The sequence below is a fragment of the Theobroma cacao genome, chromosome 2 (genome assembly GCF_000208745.1).
Source record: "Theobroma cacao cultivar B97-61/B2 chromosome 2, Criollo_cocoa_genome_V2, whole genome shotgun sequence".
NCBI lineage: Eukaryota > Viridiplantae > Streptophyta > Magnoliopsida > Malvales > Malvaceae > Theobroma > Theobroma cacao.
Genome location: NC_030851.1, coordinates 8842749 through 8867082, shown reverse-complemented (window position 1 = coordinate 8867082; position 24334 = coordinate 8842749). Strand labels below are relative to the sequence as shown.

At 32.3% G+C, this 24334-nt stretch overlaps 2 protein-coding genes and 1 non-coding gene across 4 annotated transcripts; 1 reads left to right on the top strand and 2 right to left on the bottom strand.

Annotated features, from left to right (window-relative positions):
- Positions 1074–7577, bottom strand: LOC18608541 (formin-like protein 3). 2 transcript variants are annotated; one of them, XM_018115746.1, is made up of 8 exons: positions 6895–6923; positions 6410–6514; positions 5294–6104; positions 4727–5198; positions 4427–4626; positions 3347–3582; positions 2180–3080; positions 1074–1354 (listed from the first exon to the last, which is right to left on the bottom strand). In XM_018115746.1, the coding sequence occupies exons 3-7, from the start codon at positions 6069–6071 to the stop codon at positions 2196–2198; spliced, it is 2571 nt and encodes an 856-aa protein (XP_017971235.1). In that variant the 5' UTR covers positions 6072–6104; positions 6410–6514; positions 6895–6923; the 3' UTR covers positions 1074–1354; positions 2180–2195. The 2 variants fall into 2 exon arrangements, with proteins under 2 accessions (XP_017971235.1, XP_017971234.1); XM_018115745.1 differs by lacking the exon at positions 6410–6514 and having other exon boundaries at positions 6895–7577.
- On the bottom strand, positions 8703–12757 carry LOC18608540. The gene is made up of 11 exons (XM_018115815.1): positions 12699–12757; positions 11388–11589; positions 10704–10754; positions 10544–10562; positions 10390–10451; positions 10221–10227; positions 10066–10127; positions 9805–9904; positions 9677–9730; positions 9490–9557; positions 8703–9334 (listed from the first exon to the last, which is right to left on the bottom strand). Exons 2-11 carry the CDS (start codon positions 11516–11518, stop codon positions 9190–9192), a joined length of 699 nt encoding a protein of 232 aa, XP_017971304.1. The 5' UTR covers positions 11519–11589; positions 12699–12757; the 3' UTR covers positions 8703–9189.
- TRNAA-AGC lies at positions 12913–12985 on the top strand. Its single transcript has one exon. It is a non-coding gene; the product is annotated as a tRNA-Ala (tRNA).

Genomic DNA, 24334 nt, shown 5'->3' with positions numbered 1-24334 from the left:
AATCATGCAAAAACTTCTTACAGAAGAAAACCTAGAGCTCCCAAGTTCCACACACAAAAGAGAAACAATTTTTAGATAAAAATAAAATACAAAACAACTTGACCATTTGATGCTTCATCTCCAACTCTCATGAGAATAATAATTGAAGGAAAAAACAGACAACGCCAATTCTATTACTTTGGAAAACAATCTTTGATCTCTTTTGAAAAAGTATTTTCTGTGAGAATGCCCATTAGTCAAATTAATATTTATTTAAAAATACCGTCGTATTGTTTCTTTCCTTTGTTTTTTTCCTTGTATTTTTATAAACAATTTTTTTATCACTAAACTTTTTTATCAAACTAATGGTAATTAATTTATTTTAAGTAAAAATAATTTAATACATTCATCTCAAAGTTGATATATAATTAAATTAAAAATATGTAACATGTAATTGAATTAGAATATAAATTAATTAAAATTTAATTTGATACCAAATAAAGATGATCTTAAAACTAATTAAATCTCACAACTAACTAAATTTCATAATTCTATAGTTGAAAAAGTCTTGTGCAAAAAAATAATAAAAAAAGAAATAAGTAATTAATAAAGCATATATTTGTCTTTTCATTTAAAGTTAACTTTAGTAATTAACACCATTACTTTTTCAAGGAGAAGAGCTATTTTGTACTAAAATAGAGAAGTAAGTAATTAACAAAGAGAGTATTTTTCAGACAATAGGAAGGTAAATTTCAAAAGGATATTTTAATTTTACCCAAAAAGAAAGAGAAATTTAAAGGGATGAAGAAATATATATATATATATATATATATATATTATATATATATATATATACACACACACTCTTATGTAGTAATGGAGAAGATCCCATGGTTGAACGACAAGACCGAAATGGAGTGTACGCCCAACTGCGGTTGAATCTTGTCCTTACCAGCATATGGAGTGCTCAAGAGGACGGGTGCATTTCCATAATATCAAGACATATTACCCTACCTAATCACCAACAACTCAGCCCTCATAAAAGGAATACTGGGATTGGACTCATGAAAAATTAGAGATGCAGTTTCTCATCTTAAAAAAAAGGCAATAACTATATTGAAGTATTTGCATGGATATTGATACAGTTTACTGTACAAATGGAATCTGTTCTTCAGAAAATCCTGATTCCTTGATGTTCTTTCCCTCTTTGGCTCTTATCCATTCTCCTTGCTATTGTATTTTTCATCATTGTATCCTACAAGATAATGAAACTTGAAGCTTTGCAGTCTGTTCCTAAAATGCAACTTGAGAGATGCCCCGCCTCTGCAATGTCTATCGGATCATATTTCCACTAATATCTACTGTTTTAAACCACCTGAATGAGCAACACAGAGCAGAGATAATAATTAGAACCATGAAATTATGTTTCCGGAATCATGTTTCTGGGTTGCGGAACAAAGTCTGAGTCATGGTAAATGTTTTGTGTGGTTTTGCTGAGATATACTTTATCATAGTGAAATGAGCTGTTGATGACTTAAGAACTCTTTTTGGATATGAAAATGTTTTTGGTGAAATGTTTCTGGTATAGATTGGAATTGTACAGGGTGGGCTTTCATTTTGTAAGGGAGGTATCAGGCAGTGGTTGTATAGGGTGGCCGGTTTATATCAGTCAAACTCTGTTTTTCCTATGTAAGGTTGCAAATATATGTAACCCCATTGAATCATGGAATCAATGAAATAATTCGTGGCTTATCAAAACAAAAGAACCATGAAATATGAATGGTTATTAAACCTCTATGCAGCAGTGAATAAGAACACTCAATAGTTCATAAATCTCATGATCAATTCCTATATAAGCTTCATGTTGTTCTATAGTGATGGATCAAATTTAGCAATAGAAAGTACCAAGATCAAAAAAAACCAGTTTCTTTTTTTTTTCTTTATTTGGTTACAATCAGGGTGCGGAGAGGTGTTGGGGAAAAGAAATCCCTCTCGTTGCTTAGAATGTTTCACTTGTCATAAAACAGACTGACATAACTTGGAAGTCCTTCACCAAAGTTTGATATCTATGGTAACCAAATTAGCTTCATCTAGAATCACTATCTTGTACACAAGTTCATGCAAGGTAATATATCAAAAATCAAGTGTAAGGGAAACAAAAGGAATGGAGTATATGCGTCCAATTGAAAATATCTTATACCTTTCTAAATTTACAGCTATTGAGAGGAGCTTTCATCATCTGAACTGGAACTGTCCATCCGCCGGTCAGAAATTGCTGGAAATAGTCGTTTACGAATATCTGAGGATGGTTGCTGGTTTTCCAAAGAAGAAGGCTGCTGGTTCTCTAGAGAAGATGACACTGATGCACACTCTTTTCTGGAATTCCTGAGTGGCTTTGCTCTTGTGTCCCTAACTTCTTTACATGCCTTATCTAACATTATCAAGAAATCACGCACAATTGCAAACAAACGCAAGCCTTCATTTTTCCCTGCCTGTCCATGAAAGTAATCTGCTGTGCTCTTGACCAGGTCCATTATCCTTTTTTCTTCCTCTGAAAGCCATCTAATATCGGCATCTGCACGGTCCACAAAACTAGACAATGAACGAAAAAATTCACTGTCCTCATCTGTACTCTTCAACTCAGAATTCAAAAACTCCCTAGTTTTTGTCAAAGAATGATTAAGTTTTGACACGGTAGCTGTCAGGGCATCAGCATCAATTACTGCAGCCTTCTTAACATCTTCAAGTTCACTGCTTACACCTGAAACCACTTGAAGACCAAGACTGCGGTAATGTTCCTCCTTGTCTTGGTTGTGATCTTCAGCGAAGTCCTCTGAATTGAAACTCGAAAGGCTCCGGCTTGATAGTTGTGCACGAACAGCTCTTATGCCCTCAGAACGTATGATCTCCTGAACTACAAAGTGGAGGAGTGTGGTCTTACCATCTGTTCCTTTGACATCAGACAGTTTCAAGAGTGTGTCAAGCTTGAATGCCTGTGCACCACCTCGGTAGGTACCATCATTCATGCGATTTCCAGTTTTAAGCACTGCTTCTAGAAGTTTTAGGAATAGTCTGCTACTTTTGAGCTTGGAGCAAGCTACCTGCCATTAAGACAATAAAAATTCTTATCTTTATTTAATAAAAATTCTTTGATGTAGGAACTACATTCATGAACATAAGTTCCCAGGACATGTGTTTTAAGAACATCATTAGATTCTGTGGTCCTGATTAGTGAGAATCAGAAGATTCCATCGACCAAAAAGTTAGTACACAGCTTATGAGATATACTCTTGTTTTCATTTCCTTCTAGCCTCTAGGGGAACCTGAAGGCCTCTCTGGCATTCAATTCTTATATCTAGTATCTCACCTCAAGAGTTGCAAAGGATTCTTTAATGCCAGTGACTTCCTCACGGAGAGTACTCATGAAAATCAATGACTCAATTCGTTTGAAGGCAAAAGGTATTTCAACCAAGATTTTAAGGAACCTCTCTGGAGGACCCAGTTGAGAAACATCTCCAGTGAATAATCTAAGCTTTAGTTCCTCTTCTGTTGTTGGTGCCATCTTCTGCAATGTTTGAAGGAGCTCTGCTGGAAGCTCGTTACCTGGGTCATTTTAATTTTGAAGAGTTAGCTGTCAGATGTATTTAAGAGTGAAGAAGGTGTATCTGAAACACCCACCAGCATAGATGAATAAGAATTTAAATCTTTCTGCCTTTGCAACCAATGTATATGCACCAAACATCTCAATTACTGTCTGTCTTTGACATGCTTTTCTCACTTAAGTAACGAGAAAGTGTGTGACTGCTTTGATTTTTTTGCCAGTAAGATATTAGAAAAACCAAAACAATTCTATTTCAGTCGAGCTTAAAATTATTGAAAAATATTTGGAAGCTAATATTTAGGACTATATCTTATTCAACAGTCCAGGAGACTTCAATAGCCAGACAATTGATCTGAGAGAATCCTTCATCACTTATTCTCCTCTAATAACAGGGTTATGAACCGTCAGAAAAGATTAATAACTCAAACTCTATGCAGCAATGAACAAATAAAACAACAGAAAGTAGTAACTTACCAAATTAGCCCAATAAGCACAAATAATTACTTGAATTCCTATTACATTCAACACCAAATTATTCTCTAAATAGTGAAGTAGTTTCCTTATGTGTCTAAAATCTAAATTACAAGGGAAATTTAAACATTTGGCATTAGAAATTCTATTCACCCCAAAAGTAAAACATCAACAGGTAAGAGTTGTTTGGAATCATTGAGTGGTAGAAAATATTTGCATCGAAACAAAGATGAAATTATCAATTTTACCAATTAATTCTCTTTCTTCAATCAAATTTTGTGCATTCTAATTGTCTGTCAAACCAGAAAAGTAAATTCTGGTTACTAGCATGATTGAGTACTTCTGCCAGCATTTCTTTAAGAGATAGAGAGAAACCTTCTCGAAGAGCATCAACAACTTCCTCTGTTGTGACATTTAGTGCGCGTAGAAGAATAGACAAATTTTGTGCTTTTCTGGTGTCAATAATCTGAATGTACTGGATTGAAGGTTCTGATAGTGAATCTTTCTTTTGATCATTCTTTTTATTAGTCCCATAATTATAACCAAATAAACTCTCCATCATCTCTTCATTGAACCTGTAAAGGTTACTAACACGATTTAGAATCAAAGAAAATTTTGACAAAACATTGTTAGTGAGAAAATCTAAATTGATAAAAGTTTGAATTATTGTCTTACTGGAATGATCCAGCACTGATCTCATGCCAAACCATCGTCTGATCGGAATTAGCCATAACCTTGTCCCAGAAAAATGGTTTTAACTTGGCTTTTGGAGCTCCAGATTCACCATCAGTCTCATCTCCACTACCAGAAGCACTATGTCCTCGACGATGTGGTCCAAGGGGTGAATGTTTTGATTTTGGTGGCATAGGTGGAGGACGAGCAACTTTAGGTGGAGGTGGGGGATTAGGACGAACAGGGGGAGGTGGTGGTGCTGCAGGAGGTGGAGGAGCTGATCTCCCAGGAGGAGGTTTCAGGGGAGGAAATGGTGCACCTTCAGTTGCTTCTGATGGTGGTGCTTTTGCAAGTGAGGCATCATGATTATCTTGCTTCATGGACGAACTACCAGCCAAAGAAGGGTTCTTTCGGCTGCTAGTACGATATTCTTTGTCACTGGAACTGCCTAAACTAATAGACTTCTGTGAAGAATCTGAAAGATCGTAAAGTTAAAATGCTTGTGGAAACATTAACAAGAAAATGAAGATGATAACAACTCAATGACAAACAAACACAACAAGCACATACCACAAGAGAAATCACTTAAGTAATCACTCAAGCAAAGAAGAGGCTTTTCATCTTTTTTTCGGCTAGTTCCCTTCAGACAACAAAAGAAGACCAATGCAACAAGAGCAAATGTTGTGGCTGCAGTCACAATAACAGCAATAACAGTTTCCTTCATGACGTCCTTTTCTTCTGGTGAATGCTGAGTCCTATCATGGGCACCAGGTGATAAATCTTTATGTGTTGCTAGTGATGGGTTAGTACGAGAATGTTTGAGATCTGGTGGTGGTGAAGAAGTGAAAATCTTGTTTGATATGAGAAGTGAATTAGCTAAAGCACCACCAGGCGGATGTGACCTTAGATAGCGTGCATGAGCTTGATTGGATGGTGCTGGCACATAACTAAATGGTGTTGGTGCAGGACCATAACTAAATGCTGCAGGTACCGCTGCAGATATTGGTGCTGGTGCTGGTGTTCTCTTAGGAACTAGAGCTGGAGAAGGGCCTGAGGTTATGTGTTGATTTGATACACTAACCAGATATCTTCTAGGGGCATGTGGCAATTTAAAAATAAACTCAAGACACTTTCGAAACCAGTGCTTAAAGGTAACCTCTGGATTGGAAGCATGAAAGATTAGTCCTTTCTTACTTAAGCAATCAAAAAGTGTTTCTCTCACTTGAGGAGGCAAAATATCAATAGCTTTTTCTATGTTTCCTTTCGCCAACAATGCTGATATCAAGTCATTGGTTGTTTGTGGCATATACAGGTCAAAATCTTTAATAGCATCTCTTTTTTCTGCCATCTCTTTCGTGCAATGAATCCATGCCTCCTCTGCCTGCAATTAGAAATTTTCATCAAGCTTTTATCAGGTCATATTTTCAATCCCGAACCTCAAATTTGACTAGATTTAGAAGAAGGTGGAAATTTTAAATATCCATATTTTACCAGCATCAAGGCTGGGAGTGGTAAGGAGAGGCAGAGGAGGCAACGGCAAAAGAAACTAAACATGGAACTATACAATATGAAAGAATTTGACATACATAACTTGCAATGTCAAACAAAATTGAAAACTATAACAAGTAAATCTTGTTTTTTCATCTTCAAACAACTTCGTAGATTAGTAATTGCTGTCACATGTACCTCAGATCAACTTTTCATTTTGCATTTGTTTGCATCAAGCATCAAAGATACTCAGGCTAAACCTTCTTCATACGTGAATCTTTGCTATAATCTGCCTCTAAACCCCTAGAAAGGGAAATAACTAATGTTATAAATCAGAGAATAAGGACACCTTTTGACATAGCTTAGAAGCCTGCATAACTATTTCAACGGCTGAACCACCTCAGAAGTCAAACTGATTTGTTCCCCATAACAAGAATTTAACAGAATTGCCAAGGATTTAAAGTTATTCTTTCTTCTTATTTTCAAAGCATATTTGTTCAATTCCCTTCATCAGAATGCTAAATACGCTAAAGTACCAACTCAGACTGGAATCTTCAAATGCATTCATTCAAAGCCTTGGTAAAAGAAATGAAAACACATTTTGCTACTAATGATAACCATTAACAACATTTCAGCTCCAAGAATTCAGGAAATTAGAGCAGGTGATAGAAAAATCATCATACCATTTCTTCATTTATCTTCAGGGATGTTGTTGTCCAGCCTTGATCGGCAAGAAATGTTTCAGGCATCCTCCTCTTACCGTCTGAGCTCCCCATGGCCAAAGCGCAAAGCAATATGACGACAAAAATGGCATAACAAGCCCTTCTCATTTCCATTGCTCCTCAAATCATTACGCCATTCACGTGTTTTTCTTCTCATTTCATCGAATATACAAAAAAAAAAAAAAAACTTTCAATTCGAAAAGAACAGAAAGCAATAGGAAACGCCCAAAAAAGAAAACAATCTTTTCCTTTTTCCTTAGCCTTCAAGAAAAATGCCACAACCCCAAAAAACTTACTTTTACCTTGTAAACTTTTGCTTTGCACAATTGCATTAATCAATTTTGCAATGACACAACACAACAATATGTTCAATGTCTCTTAATCTTAATTACCAAGAAAAAGAAAAGGACACCATGCGTTACGTGTTTGATGCAATATATCTATGCAACTTTCGCAGAACCAATACACCAAAAAAAACGAAAAAGACGATTAAGCCTTTGAAAACGAACCCAATTCTTGGTTTTTTTTATTATTATTATTATTTACGTTTTTCTTTTCTGTTGGGAACTTTGTTCATCCGAATGTTTCTCGTTTGTCGGGCGAGGAAAGAGAGGAAAGCGAAAGAGATTGAGTCGTTTAGGAGACGTGAGGAGGACGATGTGGGACATCTCACGACTCTTTGCTTCCTTTGTATTGTCTTTCTTCCTTTTGGTGGTAATAAGGTAAATGAGGTAATGGTACCCCATTAATTTCCAATTTATTTATTTTATATTATACTTAGTTGTTCTCCATCTTATCTTTTTCTTATTCTTAATTAAATTTTCCACAGGTCGTTACCTTATGGAAAATTCAGAATTATAGTCTTATATTAAACTAAACTTTTTTTCCCTTTGATATTTGGATAAAGAAATATTTTCCAATTAAATTGGAAACTTCAACTTTAGAAAAATGAAAAGGAGCATTAAACTCTTATACTTTTAGGCATAATACTTAAAACAATATTAAATTATTAAAAAAATTTAAATAAGTCTTTATTTTTTTATTATATCTAATTAAACTCTTATACTTTTATGTTTAAGTTAAATAGGTTTTTAAGATTAATGGTTGACTAAATATTGTTAGTTAAAGTACCATTTATCACTTTATATCATATTGGATTGATGTGATACGTCATATTAAATGATGACATGGTATGTTAATATAACATGATGATATGATCATATGATATTTTCACCTTTTAAGTCAATGTCACATGACATAAAAAAATGATAAATGATATTTTAATTAAATCCAGTTAATTATCCATTAACCATAAGATCTTACTTGATTTAAAATAAAAATAGAGAGACTTAATTGAACGCAATAATAAAATAAAATAATTTTAAAATTTTTTTGGAACAATTCAAAAGTTTTTTTAAAGTATTATGCCTAATTTTTACTTTGACTAAGATATATTTAATGCTGATTTAATGTCTTAGTTTGAGCGTTTAAGCACTGCATCAGTTGAGTAATCCGAGAGTCAACTTTCAACCAAAAAGAATAATAGTTGACATTTACTATTGGTTTTCGTCAATCCCTCAAAATTAAAATTTGTCAAAAATTTCATTACTTTTTTTAAGTTCGTTTTTTATTGTAAATTCTAGACATTGATGTTAATATAATCAAATTTATTATTGTAATAACGTGTTTGAAAAATGAAGTAACTATCATAAATATGATAATGAAAATGTCTCTCAAAATTCAACACATAACTTGCATGTTTTAGCAGATTTCAATTAATGATAACAAAAATGAAATTAATGTTAACTGAGGCGAGCCAGCACTACCAACATTTGCGTGGGACTGGACCAAAGCCATCTTTGGACAACGGCCTAATAGAATAATTAATGTTATCTTTCGACAGACTGGCAATTGCTTGCTATTGTAACAGAATGTGTATAGCAAACCATATTCATAGTAACCACAAAACTAGGCATTTTCAGACTTCAGACGAGTATTACATCACACGATTGCTAGAGCTACTGGCAAACCCTAGAACCAACATCCTGTTTATTTTTTGTACATTTCAACAAGTCTTAAGGAAGGAGAAAGAGAATTTTAAACCTTAGACCTCACCACATCAGAGGATGGTAACAACTGCTTGGCGAAGCCCAAGATGCTGACAGCATGAATTGCTTTTATGAATACCATATAAGCTGCTATATCTATTGAAGTCTGTATCCAGTCCGCAACACTTCTGTGCTTTTCATTGACAACTTACACCTCTAACACATGTGGCCTTGATGTAATGTCCTCCGCATTTTGAAGGTTCCAATTCTTCTGGGTTTTGAGGTAGCTAATGCTTAGATGCGGTCCGGTGGGTAGCCGAGTTTCCTCTTTCTGATCATCAGCTGATTGATTCCTATAAGAATACAACAGCAAAACTCAGCAACCAAAAATTTGCCTAGACGAATAAGATCCCTTGATTCTTCATACAAGTTTATAAGATATTAGGCTGAGAAATCCAAATATGATTTTGAATTACACACAACCATATGCAAAAGTCAAAATCTTTACCTATTTCTTTTAGAATTTACGGATTCTTCAGTTGTCAAGTCTGAGTCCTTCACCTCAATGATAGGTATCTATTCATTAAACATGGAAGGAATTAATGCATGCAACAATAATAGCTGTTTACCATAAATGGAGAATGCTTTTATGCTAAACAGTCCTTCCTGTTTCTCCCCCATTTTCTTTACGTTACCTCAACATTGTGGGGCTTTGAAGGTGAAATCTCTTTTTCAAGCAGCTTTGCCTTCTGAGGAGAAGAAATATTGTTGATATTAACCTTCATTAGATCAGGTGCAAATTAACTAGGGAAAATTTACTCACTTTCAACTTTTCTATTCGTCGAATTGCATCCATAACAAATTGCTGGTGGAGATGAGCTTCAGGAATCGAGAGGATCTTTGTCATATCTGGATTATAAGATCTGTTTTTTTTTTAATTTAATAACAGGAAAAGCAAGAATAGAATATGTTATCAAACTATCCCAAGTTGTCTCAAGCAACAGTTAAAATTACCTGCTACAACTCAACAAAAATTGATAGCAATCATGCAGAAAACAGTAATTGGAAAATGAAAAAAAATTACCTCAGCTTGTCCTGCGCTTCATATTTTTGCCGATTGAGATCACGAAGTTTTCTCTCAAGAACCTAGGAAGTCAAAAGAGAGAAGAAAACTAGAAAGTTATGGGAACTACCATCATTAGGGAGCAGCAAACAGCAAGTTATTGAGAGTTTGTTTACCTCCATGCTGAATACATCATTGCGTTAACAGCCGATGAATTATTCACAGGATAAAAGAAAAAGAACGCTTGTGAGAAAGAAAGGAAATAAAATAACCATAACTGCTTGTGCCTGAGTATAAGCAAACATATGTGCATGTCTGGAGTGAGAGAGAGAGAGGAAATAACACCTTCCTATTTTATCCACCATTTCTCCTTCATTTTTCAAATGCTTCAGGCTTTGGTACAAGAACTGTAAGCACAGGTAAGAGACAGCAGAGTCAGAAGATAAAATCAATCTCAGAAAAGGGGTCAAAGGTGAGATGAGAGAGAGAGATAGACTACCTCTTCATTGTCAACAGGTCTGATATATGGAGAACATTTTGGGGATAAAACAGGGGTGGAAACACAGACAAGGACAGATACAAACTTATCAGTAAACCCTCAGCTTGGCTATTTGTGAAATCTTTATGAAACAAAAATAGCAAAGATGACCAAAACACACCCCTTGAAATCATCAGGTTGGTCAATATAACGAAGAAAGATATCCTCAATCCTATAAAAGGCATAACAAAAATTTTATAACAAGATGCATAAAAAACTTAAGAATACAAGATAATGGAAACCAGAACATAAATAACATTATTATCAATTAGATACTCTTCATCCACCTTCCCTGGTGAGCATAGCTGGTCAATCGACCGGTAGGAGAAAACATCAGAAGGCCAACATCTGTATCACATAATGCAGATAATTCGTTGGCCTTCTTGAGAATGCCTTCCCTGCGTTTGGAATACGTTATCTGGCGAGAGCAAGGATTATCAATTCTCTTCATCAGGAGCCTCTTGCGACCCATGGTCAACAGAAATTGGATAAGAGAGTGAAGAAGGAAGAGAACTTGTTGTAGGCTACTCAAAGAAATGGAGTTAGTTTACAGGATAAGAAGGGAAGAATTTGCATTAAATTTTCAGGCCATGCAAGAAGGTACAATAGTTATGGTTACATGCCAATTGTCAAAAATTCCCTCAATCATAATCACTAAGGGATTTTCTTTGGCCTGAATAAGGGTATGGAGAAAATTGTAGATATTCTTGAACTTAATTATGACAAACATAAAATTAATTACTGTAAACCTAAAATTAGAAACTAATTAAAATGAACGTAAAGTATCATCATTAGAATGGTTTACAGCTTTAATGAGAGTTGTCCGAGAAGAAGGCGGCAAGCACGTCTGCCGGCCACAACCAACTGATTGACATTCTCCGCGTGGCATTTCCGTAATGAAGTCCGTACAAAATCTAAAAAAGATTCATTCTTCATGAAGCAAGTACCATTTAGAAATCCAAGGGAGTCGGTAGACAGTACCAAGAGATTGGAGGCAAGACATAACACTGTAAGGCCATAAACAGTAATTTCCTCATAGGAATTTTAGAGATTTGCATATAAGTGATATAGATTCTAACATATCAGATACAGTCTGGAGTTTAAGAAAAAAAATGTCAAAGAATTAACATTAAGCTAACTCACCATTGGATGCAGAATAATTATGTGCTGGAATAGCTAGATGAATTGTGATCTCTATCGTGTTTGGGTTCCAATTTCAACTGGAACTCCTTGTAATCGGTACACATGCTTAAGTTTCGAGAGTCCACTGTTCTAGAATTTCATTTCACATATTTCATTGACTCAGATATAACCTTCTTTGAATGACAGACTTTCTCTTTAGAAAATCTGGTTACTAATCCAACAGAATGCTTGGTGCTAGACAGGTAAATAGTATTTAGTAGCACGAAGAATCCAACTACCTAAGCTCCTAGTTGAGATTAATTCGCTAATTAGAAACTGTCTGTTTACTGAATTTTCACAAAGGTATTCATGATAAAGTTCTCTATCATAGGAGGAAAAAGAAGACTAACTCACTTGTTAAAGATATAGAGTCAAGATGTTATTATTGGCTTAATTCTACATAAATCACTCATCAAAGAAAAATGTAGAGATTTTTTGTTCACCATATTGAGTTAAAGAACAGATATTTCATTAGTATGTGCTTCAACCTTCCAGTAAAAGGACGAAAAACAGAACTGGAGCAAACCCAGTTTCCCGATGCCTAGGATATTAGAAAACCAGGATCTAATTATGACCATCACCATACAACACAATCATCTTTCTTTTTCCATTAAAATGAGACAGTTCTTTAAACTCCTCCCGCCCCCCCCCCCCGGGGCTTTTCAAAGAGCAATCTCTCCTTATTAAAACAATCTTGGAATGCATTTGCAGGCTCATTGCACAGGTAAATACCATATATCAGAAAAAAAATTAAAAGGAAATTATTGAAGCAAGCAAACAAGAAACAGAAATTATCATGAAACAGACAGAAAAAAGAAAATTCACGTGGAACAGAAAATAAACACAAAGCAACAAAAAAGAGAAAATTGTTAAATGCACCGACCCACCTAATATTAATTGTCATTTTGCAAAAGGGCCAAGTATTAAAACTCACAAGAGCAAGAACCAATGAATAAAGCAAGTGGGACACCAAACTCAGGAAAACTCCAAACATTTCATCAGATAACTTTGAAGTTGGATTCCCGTCTTCTGATTCCCTCCAGCAAGTGTCTTTCATGAATCAATGATTCTCCAGCGGCAAACGAATAAACCCCAACCGCCAACGTGCCTTTGCCCAGAAAAGCTACCAAACTTGACGAATAAGCCATGGGGATGTAGCTCAGATGGTAGAGCGCTCGCTTAGCATGCGAGAGGTACGGGGATCGATACCCCGCATCTCCATCTGTAATGATTATAGATTTGACGCGTTGCTGGGGTTCAATCTAATTTTGGGACATAAATTTCCTTATCGTTTATATTGCAAGCTAATTAATGAAGTTTTTTTCTCTTAAAAAAGGTGTATAAATATACAAACCAAAATTTTTATTTTTAATTTTAGAAATCACTTAATTGAAGATTTTTAATTGAAAAAATAGTAAAAATTTTAAGCAGGTAAAAAATAAAGTAAATTACACCTTGTTTCTTAACATTTGAAATGCATATTATTTTTATTTTTTATAATTTAAAAATAATTTATTAATTTATGTAATTTAAACATTGTGACCAAATATTTTTCATTAATTTTTCAATTAGTTTTGAAGTTAAGTACACATGTGTCACAATGGTGTCAGACATTTGTGTCAAACTCTTATTAAATGTATGTACATTTATATTGAAATTTTTTATTTAATCTTATTTTAAAAGAAAAGCTTATTTTTTATATTTTTAAAAAAGAAAAATATTTTACTTATAAATCATATTATAATAAAAACAAAAGAATAATTTTTAATATTGTAATTTAAATCAATTAATTTTTAAATTTATATTTGATCAGACACGTGACATCATTTAATATTTAACGCTAGACTTGACACAAACATATTAATGGAAGCATCATTACGTTATAACGTTGACAGTACAGAGACGAATAAGTTATGTTCTAAATTTTAGAAACCAAAAGGGCATTTACTTCAAACTGGATAACATGGATGTAATTTACTGTAAAAAATATTAGTGATAGACTAATACAATTATACATAAATTAAACTCTTGAAATGCTTCTTGTATAAATTGTCATATGTTTCAAAATACAGTGTATTAAACATAAAGTTCATTATTTTTTCTAACACAAAATACTCCCACTTTTTAAGTTTTAATCGAAATTTTAAACGAGTCTATTAATTTTCGAAATGAATATTTCGTTTCAAAAAAATATCTTCTCTTGAACAAATAGGTTCAACCGTTAGTCAACCGTTAATATTTATATTTATTTAATGATGTGGTAATATTGAATGAATAATTTTATCTTTTATTAATTTTAAAAATTATTACTATATAATTTTTATTAATTTAAAAAAATGGTGCTCCTTGAATCTTTTTAAAAAATATAATAATTTTTTAAATTAATAAAAAAAGAGCACTTTTATCTTTTCAAATTTTTTGTTAACAGTGTTTACATTTTTTAGACGAAGTGTTTATTTCGAAAACTAATGAACTCGCTTGAAATTTCGATTAAAATTTAAGAGATGAGGTATTTTACCCTTTTTATCAAAGAGCAATTAGCTAATTCAAGGAGATTAAGTAAAATTAAAGAACTAAAGCATAATCGATAATTGCCTAGAATGAGTAGTTAGTATTGGTGTTTCATATTTGTGAGCGGTGTATTAAAAATGTTTTTAAGAACATCTTAATATTTGATTCAGTGATTAATAAATAATTCCTTTACTTAAGAACAAATTTTTTTAATCCTCCATTCTCTAAATTAATAAAAAAAAACTTCTATAAAGAGTTATTTGATATATTGTGTGTGTGTGTGTGTGTTGAATAGCTCCTTCTGACTAGTTAAAGCTATAGTTAAAAGTATGAACAAATGAGAGATATTTAAAAAGTTTTATCAATTTCAAATTATTTGAAATAATTAAGAATATTTTGTCAACTCAAAATTTTATTCAATTTTTTTCTATTTTGCATATTAGCTCCTTTTAGAGTTTTACTTTGGCTAAAATATTAAAAAGTCCATATATTAAAATTTTTGAATAACCTACTGTCTCATGTATTTAATTGAGCACTTAGAGTATTATTTTTGTTTAATTAAACTTTTTTATTTTACATGAAAACTATTAAAGTTCATTATTTTTATCACATCAGCATTTACATGATCATTATATTTATTACATGTCAACATTAAAATTGTTTTGCCAAACTTTTGTTTGAACTTTAAACCAACTTCAATAATTTATTTTTTTAGTAAAGCTATTCCCGAAACCAAATCAAATAGGTATCTACTCTTCATACTACCAATAAATCATTATTCATCATTTCATCAAATGATATTTACAAAAAAAGGTTTCTAATATTTTTTGTAAAGTGAAAATATATAAATAAATGACATAAACAATAAAATAGCCCTTGTACTTTGGCTATTTATCCAACTAAGCTGTTCCTCTTTTATTAGATTCAGACAAGCTCTTAAACTTTAATTTAGATCTAAAAGGTGCTTAACTTTAATAAAAATTTAACTGCAGTTAGATTCAATATTAACTACCATTTTTGCTCATGTGGCATATGTGACCAAAATAATTCAATGCATTTGGCTACATCAGCTATCATATGGCCATGTTAACTCATCAAGTCACGTGTGCACCATGGGCAAAAAAAGTCAATTGACATTGAGTTTAACGACAATAAAATTTCTGTTAGGTTAAAGACTTGTTTGGACTTAAATTGAATTTAACGAATCATTTAAATACAATAAAAGATGAATGGTTTAGTTGAATATACATAATACAAGGATTTTTTTAGGATTTAAACTTAAATAAATTGATGGTGTATAAAGTTACATAAGTAATGATTTCAATATGATGGGAAATTCAGAAATGAAATATTATGACATCCTATGCTTTGTTTTCCATACCAGGCTTGGGCCGGAAATAAAACTGCATGATAGGGGCCATACAAGAATAATATATATATATATATGAAAGAAATACTGTAAAATGAGGAAAAGACAGTCCCCATTTACTTTTCTTTTTCCTTTGTTATTCAACCATAGAAGCAGCTGAGTCAAAAAATGGAAGACTTGGAAAGAAGCTTCAAGAATAAAGACGTTCTACCTTGGATTCTTGGGTGTAGGTGTCAATAAATAAAACGTGAAGAAAGTAACTTACGATAAGAAATAGATATACCCTGTTCATGTTTAATCTACTAAAATTATCAACAAGGTTAGGAATATATATATATGAACCTGTTTGATTTGATTTTTTTCTAATTTAAAAGTTATTATGAAACTTTTATAAAACATAATAACTTTTAAAATTAAACTGAAATTGTTTGATAAATTTTTTTTTATAAGTTCTTTTTAATAAATTATAATTTTTGTTAAAATTATATAGAAGGTATTTTTTTTTTGAAANCTATATTTTTAAAAGAAGAGAAGAAAAAACTTCTCATAAGAGTTTTTCTTTTTTAAAAAATTTTATTCTTTAAAAAAAATTACTTTTTTTTAAGAGCTTTTCAAAATTTATATTTGGTATGACTTTTGCTTTTAAGAAGTAAATAAGCTGAAAAAAGCTAAGCCAAACAAACATTATATATAAAAGATAAAACAGTACGCAACCTATAATTTATCAAGTATAAACATGTGTTATACATAAGCCCACTAATCACCTTATAATTAATTAATCTTCCCATCGTTCACTTTGACTAACATTCAAATTATGATTTTGCTAAAAAACGAAAAAGCCATTGAAATTTAAGAAAGTAAATTAAGATCATTACCTGGATAGAAGAAAAGTGAGTAGGCAACATGGACGAAACTAGTCAACTTTTATTAGGAATTAAAGACGAAGAGGAATAAAGGTTAAAAATTTTTAAAATTAATACGTTGCATTTAAACAACAATAAAAAAATTCATAATAGACAATAATTTTATATAACATATAAATAAAAAAAAAAGAAAAGAAATACTTATAAAAAAATTGTAGTCGATGATATTTTTTGGATTCATAAAATATAATGCATAAAATATAAATAGTCAAATACGATATACAAAATTTCATACAATGATTAAATATATAAATAGTTAAATAATATAAATAGAAAAAAATGAGATAAAATAAAATTTTACCTTCACACAATAGTGGTGAGTAGTTTTTATGTAAGCTCACAAACTAACAAATCTCTTTTAAAGAATAAAGTGTGTTTCAATAATAAGTTACATAAGAAAAAGTAAAGTAAAAATAAAAAAACAAAAGAGAAGAGAATGAGAAAAAAAAAGAGAGAAAGAGAGAGAAAGAGGTGTGAATAAATTTAAGAGTTAGGGTAAAGTTGATTAGGGTTTGTAAGGTCATTTTATTATTTTTTATTTATATTAATTATTAAATAAAAAATTATTTTGAGGAGCATTGAAATATATATAATAAATAAATAATTTTAAAAATTTTTTAGGGGCCATGGCCCCATAAATATACTACTCTACAATAGGGTGAGCATCAGATTAAATCGATTAATTCGGTTAATGGAACCGACTTAACCGACTTTTCTAAAAAAATTAATTGAACCGAACCGATTTAAAAACTTTAACTGACTTTAGTTGGTTAAATCGGTCTTAACCAATTTAACCAAATTTTTTTTAACTTTTTTTAATTTTTTTAATTTATTTAAATAATATATTAATAATGTACTTTATGTTACCACGTATTACATTATTACTTATAATTTTACTAATATACTAATATAGTATATTATTAATATGTAATTTTGACAAATTATTAATATTGATTAATTAGTGTATTAATAAGTACACTATCTATAGTGTAATAAGATATATATTATATAGTGTATAACTGTAAACAATATATATTATATTAATATTTACTATATATAAATATACAGTATATACGTATATTGTTTTGATATATATTATATATAGTGTATAACTATATACTAATACAATGTATTGTGTATTAACATGTTACTATATATAGTTAATATTTACTTATATAGTATATAAGTATACTAATGAGTCACACAACATATATACTATATAATAGTATATTGTTATATATATTAGTAAATTGTTATTGACTAATTAGTAAATTAATAAGTATACTATATAATATATAATATATTGTTTTAAATTATAATATAGTTAATTATTAATATAAGTTATATTGTTATAGGATATTAATATTAATATAAGTTGTTTTAGTAATATAAGTTATACTATAGTAACATTAATATATTAATATATATTAATAAGTTACTACATTAGATTATTAATATTAGTTATATTACTATAGTACACTAATATTAATAATTTAATATAAGTTATATTATATTACTATAGTTGATTAATAATTTATAGAAAAATAAGTTACTATAGTTTGTAGTACTCTATATAGTATAGACTATATATTTTATATTAATAAATATACTATATATAGTAAATATATTAATAACTTAAGATAAAAATAAGTTCATATAATAAGTTATATTAATAACTTAAACTTAGGGCATAGTTTTCATTATATTTTATAGGTATTTTACATTAATTTTTGTATGATTATATTTATATAAATATTTAATAATATTAATGTCTAAATAAAGTGTATTTAATTTTTTATTTTTTTGATGATTAAATCTAAGTCATTTATTCATATACAAGTTTAGAAAAAATATGTAAGTTAATACATGCCAGAAAATCCCTCTTGATGATTAAATTTAGCCCTTCATTCACACACACATAAATATATATAATCAGTGTGAGTGCATACATGTAATAAAAACCCTTAAATATACTCATTTCAAAGTCGATTAATTCGGTTAACCAATTTCAAAATTTTTTAATCGACCCAAACTGACAAAACCAAAATCAAATTAATTGAATTTGTCGATTTATTCGATTAATTCGATTTTGACCAAATTTTACTCACCCCTACTCTACATGGCTATTAAAAATGTATATATAATAACTAAAAATTTTCAAAATTTTTGGAGGGTCATGGCCCTCTATAAGTAAATGACCCTCTGCCCTTGGTAGGCAATTAAGCAAGAGCTAGCCTCTCTCATCTGCTCTGCGTAATTAATATCTTGCTTCAAGTTTGACAATGAACTCCAACAATATCAATCAAGGCAACGCCATCAACACAGGTTGGTTGATTACGCTCCCACCATATATGGAACCTGAACTCATCAACTCCTTCACGGTAAGTTACGTTACCTTCATTTCATAAAAGAGCTTAATCTGACATACAACGTTTATACTAGTAGTTTTTAACTTGTACCTAGCCCTTCTTAATTACAGTACGAGAACCATAGCACTTGGCTGAAAAAGTTGAAGCAAGATGCTAAAAGGTTGATTGTTTCCACTTCCACTAATAATACTCTTGACCAGTTAAAGCTTATAGATACCATGTAAAGTTTAAGAGTGGCTTATCACTTTGAAAAAGAGATTAAGGCGGCTCTTCATCTTGTTTATCCTTATGTTCCCACTGATCTTTACCATTCGACTTTTACATGAAAATGGATTCTTTGTCAACTCAAATAAAGGCATAATATATGCATTTTCATTCTTTAGAGTAAAATATTAAACATTGATGATTTTTATGCCATGTGGACATGCATGTGATGTTGAGGTGATAAGTTTTTTTTTTAATTTTAATGATAATTGATTAAATTTGCATATTTTGAAAAAGTCATAATTTTAAAAATTGAGTTTTAAACTTTACCGAATGAAAACAAAATATTACGTAAAAATTCTGATGTAATTTATTCCATTTTGGATTGAATATCAAGCAAAATTCAAAGACATACAAATGCTTCCTCTAAATATTTTTTTAGGGTAAAGTTTGAAAATTTCCCTCAAAGATAAGGTGTTATTGAAAATGACCTCCCCATAATTTTAACTGTTTTTATCCAAGAGAAAAAATTTTGAGATAAAATCACCTTTAATGAAACCTTAAGTGCATGTTTTTGAAAATAACCTTCCCCACAATTTGCTACATGCCATTTTGAAAAAAAAAAATGTTGTTACACGTCGTTTGAAAATAAAAACCATCAAAATCATTTCTACATATTTGACTAAGAGTAGAGCATTTGAGCATTTACATCGTTGGATTCATTCCTCATTCCCAAAGCTAGCAAAGTGTTCAAACAAGTTCAAAATAAAGTAATCACTCACAGCAACAAGTTTGCAACTGCGTAAAGAGGTACGTCAATTATTGTTGAATTTTTTGTTATGTTTTTCAATGGGTATTGTTATTTAAATGCCATATTTCTTGACAATGTAGTTAAATGGAGTCAGTTTTGATGTTTGAATGCTATGTTTTGGGGTTACAATGCTTGTTTTTAATTCGAACTTGTTGATAATATTATGTGTTTTTGGAGTGATTTTTGTTGTGATGGTAGCCATATTCGTTGTTATGTTGTTAAATGGCATATGGTGTTATTTGAAGATGTTGATTTTGTTAAATAGGTAGTTTATGATTTAAGGAAATCCCCAAAGATGTTATTAGTCATGCCCATTTGGGTTGAACGTTGTTAACATGGCATGTAACATATCGAGACAAAATGGGAATGACATGTAACATTATTTATGAATTTCAACATGGTGTGTAGCAATTTAGATTGTTAGGCATGGCATTTAGCAACTTAGAATTTTTAGACATGACGTGCAACAACTTAAGATTTTTAGGCATGGCATGTAGCAATTTAGGATTTTTAAGCTTGGCATGTAATAACTTAGTCATTAGACATGGCGTGTGGCAACTAAGAATAAGTAAACATGGCATGTAGCAACCAAGGATTTTTAGACTTGGCATGTAGCAGCTTAGGCATAGCGTGTAACAATGTAATCATTAGGCATGGCATGTAACAACTAAGAATTCTTAGGCATAGCGTGTAGCAACCAATGATTTTTAGGCTAGTATGTAACAACTTAGTCATTAGGCATGGCATGTAGCAATTAAGAATTTTTAGACATAGCACGTAGCAACCATGGATTTTTAAGCATAGCGTGTAATAACTTAGTTAGTAGGCATAACGTGTAATAACATTTAATTTGATTTACATGGTGTGTAACAATATTAATTTTTTTGTAAATGGTATGTAACTTCTCTAGGTTAATTGTTCAAGGCGTGTAGCTTACCTGTGCATTACTGTTTTTTGTTGTAAATGGTTTTCACACGGTACAAAAACCTTAAAGCTTAGCTTTTTTGTTCAGAAGGACAAATGGGCCTTCCATGTCACCATTAACACCTATTGTAAGTGGGTGCACTTACCATACATAATCAACACGCTCCGTGAGGTGGATAAGTACAATGTAGTGAAGGCTACACGCTTCAAGAGGTTGTTGAACGTATATCCGCAAGGCTTCTTTTATGCCGGTCTCCTGCACAACATCATGTTGCATAGAATCAATAAACCTGATGCAACAAAATATGAGTTTTGGTTTGCCATAAGCAAAATAGAGGTGCATTTATCCAAGCGTGAGTTTTGCCTTGTAATAGAATTGAAGTTCGACCCAGTGATAAATGTTTTTTCACATCCCTACGAGCTCATCCTTGAAGGAATTCATGATAAATACTAGGGAGGGGACAAGAAGGTGTAGCTGATGTAATTGCTTGAGAGGTTCCAGCTTGACAACTTTGAGCATCAGGGAGACGCAATAAAGATGGCCTTTGTCTTACTCATGAATAATATTTTAATTAGACAAGATTACAAAAGATGGGTGGCACTGTGACTGTTGGCATTGGTTAAAGACATGGAAGCATGGAATGCGTTCCTGTGTGGTCACTATGTGTGGAGGCTGCATGCGAACTACCTATTAAGAGGGTTTAAAGTTTCTCCCATAATAAAGACCGAGGCCAAGGTTTTGAGAAGGTTAAGCCTTTTTACTACAACATACATAGATTTACATGACCAGTACAAGTAATGTCACCTAACGTTTTCCATTTTCCTTTTCACATAACATTTTATTAAGGCATGTCGTGTAGCATTTAGGTGATTATAATTGTTACAATTGACTTTGCAATTTTGGGTGATGGAGGTCATTCTTACTTTTTAAACTTTAATAGGCTCCCGCGTCAGCGACGTTTATCCACAAATGTGTAGATGGGAATGTAGGCAAAAGCCAAAGTTGTTCCATAAGTCATTGGTAGAATTGAAGTCCATTCATAAGGTAAGCGAAGCGTTACAAATTTTTTGTTATCGTATGTCAACTATCTTTCAAACTAATTGCAATGTATGTTTTATGCAGTTGTGCTAACACCATACCTTGGAGCCCACAGTGGAGGAGACCACAATGCCATATTGGGCTGACATAGATGTCCTTTTATCTAAGGGGCATCAGTACGTTCCACTGTGGCATTTAAAGGAACGAGATGCATGGGATTTCAATTTAAGACAGAAGAGGAAAGTGCTTAAGGAAAAAAGAGCTGATGGCGCTGTTAAGCAAAGTTGCACTGGCACATCTAGAGACGACAGCCAATCACGCCCTCATTTGATGAATGAAGAGGATGACGAGCTCGATATTACCCAAGCTGCTTAATCCCAACCCAATGATCAGAGACATAAGTCGCCACCTTCTCAAATGTATATGTCATGTCCTCAGATGCATACGCTACATCCTTAGATGCATACGCTGACACTACCTCTTTAGATACACATTGCAACCCCAACAACATCGATTGCCTGTCATAGTACATTAACGCGAGTGCCACCTCATCATTTCGTTGACATCGCCTAATAGTCGGTAAGGATGATTCTTTGTATACCTAACAATACCTTGTTTTACTATCGACTAACGTCTTATTCACTCTTATTGCAATTACACAAGGGAAGGGTAAACAATGACAATATGGTCACAATGCATCACTTGAGACAGGTTGTGGGCAAGTTGAAGCCGGAGTGGCAAAAGAACATGCACTCACTAAAGGACCAACTTGTATGTTGACTTCTTGACATCTTCTTTGCACAAGTATGATTTTCTAGCTTTTATCATTTTTTTCATATAGCATTTAGGAAGTATTTGAGTTTTTTTTATAGTGTTTTTTGTGGGTTTATATGTTTCAATGCCATATTGCTTGAGATTGAAGTTACATGAAGAGGGTTTTGATGTTTTAATGTATTTGAGTGGTTCAATCAGTGGGTTTTGTTCGAAATTGTTAATAAAAATATGTGTTTTTAAGTGGGTTTTGTTGTTCACTTTCCATATTCATTGATTATATTGTCAAATGGCTGCTTGTCCTGTGCAAAGTTGTTCATTTTGTTAACTATAGGTAGTTGAGGGTTTAGAAAAATCTCTAATCTTGTTACACACCATGCCCATTTACTTTAAATATTGTTAACATGGCGTGTAACATATTGTGATAGAATGGCATGTAGTATCTTAGTATTTGTAGGCATGGCTGTAGTAACTTAGATGGTTAGGCATGGCATGTAGCAACATAATGTTTATAAGCATGGCATGTAGCAACATATCTTTTTAACATGGTCTATAACAATGTAGGAATTTGTACATGGTTTGTAATATCATTGGTTTTAAAACATGGTATGTGATAACTTAATTAGGCATGGTGTGTAGCAATTTTTGTATTCTTAGTCATGGTGTGTAGCAACATGTTTTCTAACCTATTTGTGATTCTAATTTCTCTCATTGTGTAGGGTTGGTCTACCTGTTAACATGATGATGCGTCTAATGATGATGGCGACACCTACAAGGTTGATGGTAGTGGTGGCAGTGTTGATGGTGGTGGCAACAGCGATGGCCGCGAGGATGATGTTGATGTCGACAGGGATGATGTTGGTGGCGATGGGGATGATGTTGGTGGCAACAAGGAACACAGTGGTGGCGATGGCGATGGCAATGGCGATGGCCACGAGGTTGATGATCATGGCAACGAGGATGATACTAGCAGTGGCAACAACAATGATGGTGGTGGCAATGAGGATGTGGAGCAAAGTGTGGGAGATATTAGGAACTTTGACGTAGTTGGTGAAAAGATAGGTAATGAGGAGCCAACTAGTGTAGATTCACTCATGGGTGCCGAGCAGTGGCAAATGGTCGTGTACAATTCTCTTACCCAAAGCACACCTCTTCCTTAGACCCCACCTCTTGTTTGTATCACACATCTAGTTCACACTACACAACCAATTCATACCACACCAGTGAGGTAGTCTCACAATAGCATGTCATCGACGTCTACAATAGACTTGCCTAACGTATAGCAATGAGTGACTTTAGATGCAGATGAGACTGAAATGGCATGGATCATCATGTTCAATAAATACATTGGCAGCCCGTATGAACCCATTCTTACTCCCGCTCAAGGACAAGGTGACAATCAAGAAAGAATACGTAGAGTTCAAGAAAGACCCAAACTCAAGGTAAGTTGAAAACATTACATTTTGTGCATTTTTGTTTCTCAATAATTGAATCCAATGACCTTTTGACGTCGGTATTTTATATGTGCGGGCGTAACATCAGCATCAACGGGGAGCAAGGCCCAACATTTTTCAATCCCTCGAATTTTGTCATATAAATTTCTTTTTCTAAATCATTATTTAAAAAAACTATTTTAACATCCATTTGAT

Excerpts from the sequence above, each read along its gene's own strand:
- LOC18608541 (XM_018115745.1), bottom strand. The coding sequence starts at position 7,047 with ATGGAAATGAGAAGGGCTTGTTATGCCATTTTTGTCGTCATATTGCTT. Across the intron at positions 6,105-6,894 it reads TGAAGATAAATGAAGAAATG|GCAGAGGAGGCATGGATTCA; the intron begins GTATGATGATTT and ends TTCTAATTGCAG. Across the intron at positions 3,081-3,346 it reads AATCCTTTGCAACTCTTGAG|GTAGCTTGCTCCAAGCTCAA; the intron begins GTGAGATACTAG and ends TCTTAATGGCAG.
- LOC18608540 (XM_018115815.1), bottom strand. The coding sequence starts at position 11,518 with ATGAAGAATGAATCTTTTTTAGATTTTGTACGGACTTCATTACGGAAA. Across the intron at positions 9,731-9,804 it reads GACGAATAGAAAAGTTGAAA|AAGGCAAAGCTGCTTGAAAA; the intron begins GTGAGTAAATTT and ends TCTTCTCCTCAG. Across the intron at positions 9,335-9,489 it reads GTAAATTCTAAAAGAAATAG|GAATCAATCAGCTGATGATC; the intron begins GTAAAGATTTTG and ends GTATTCTTATAG.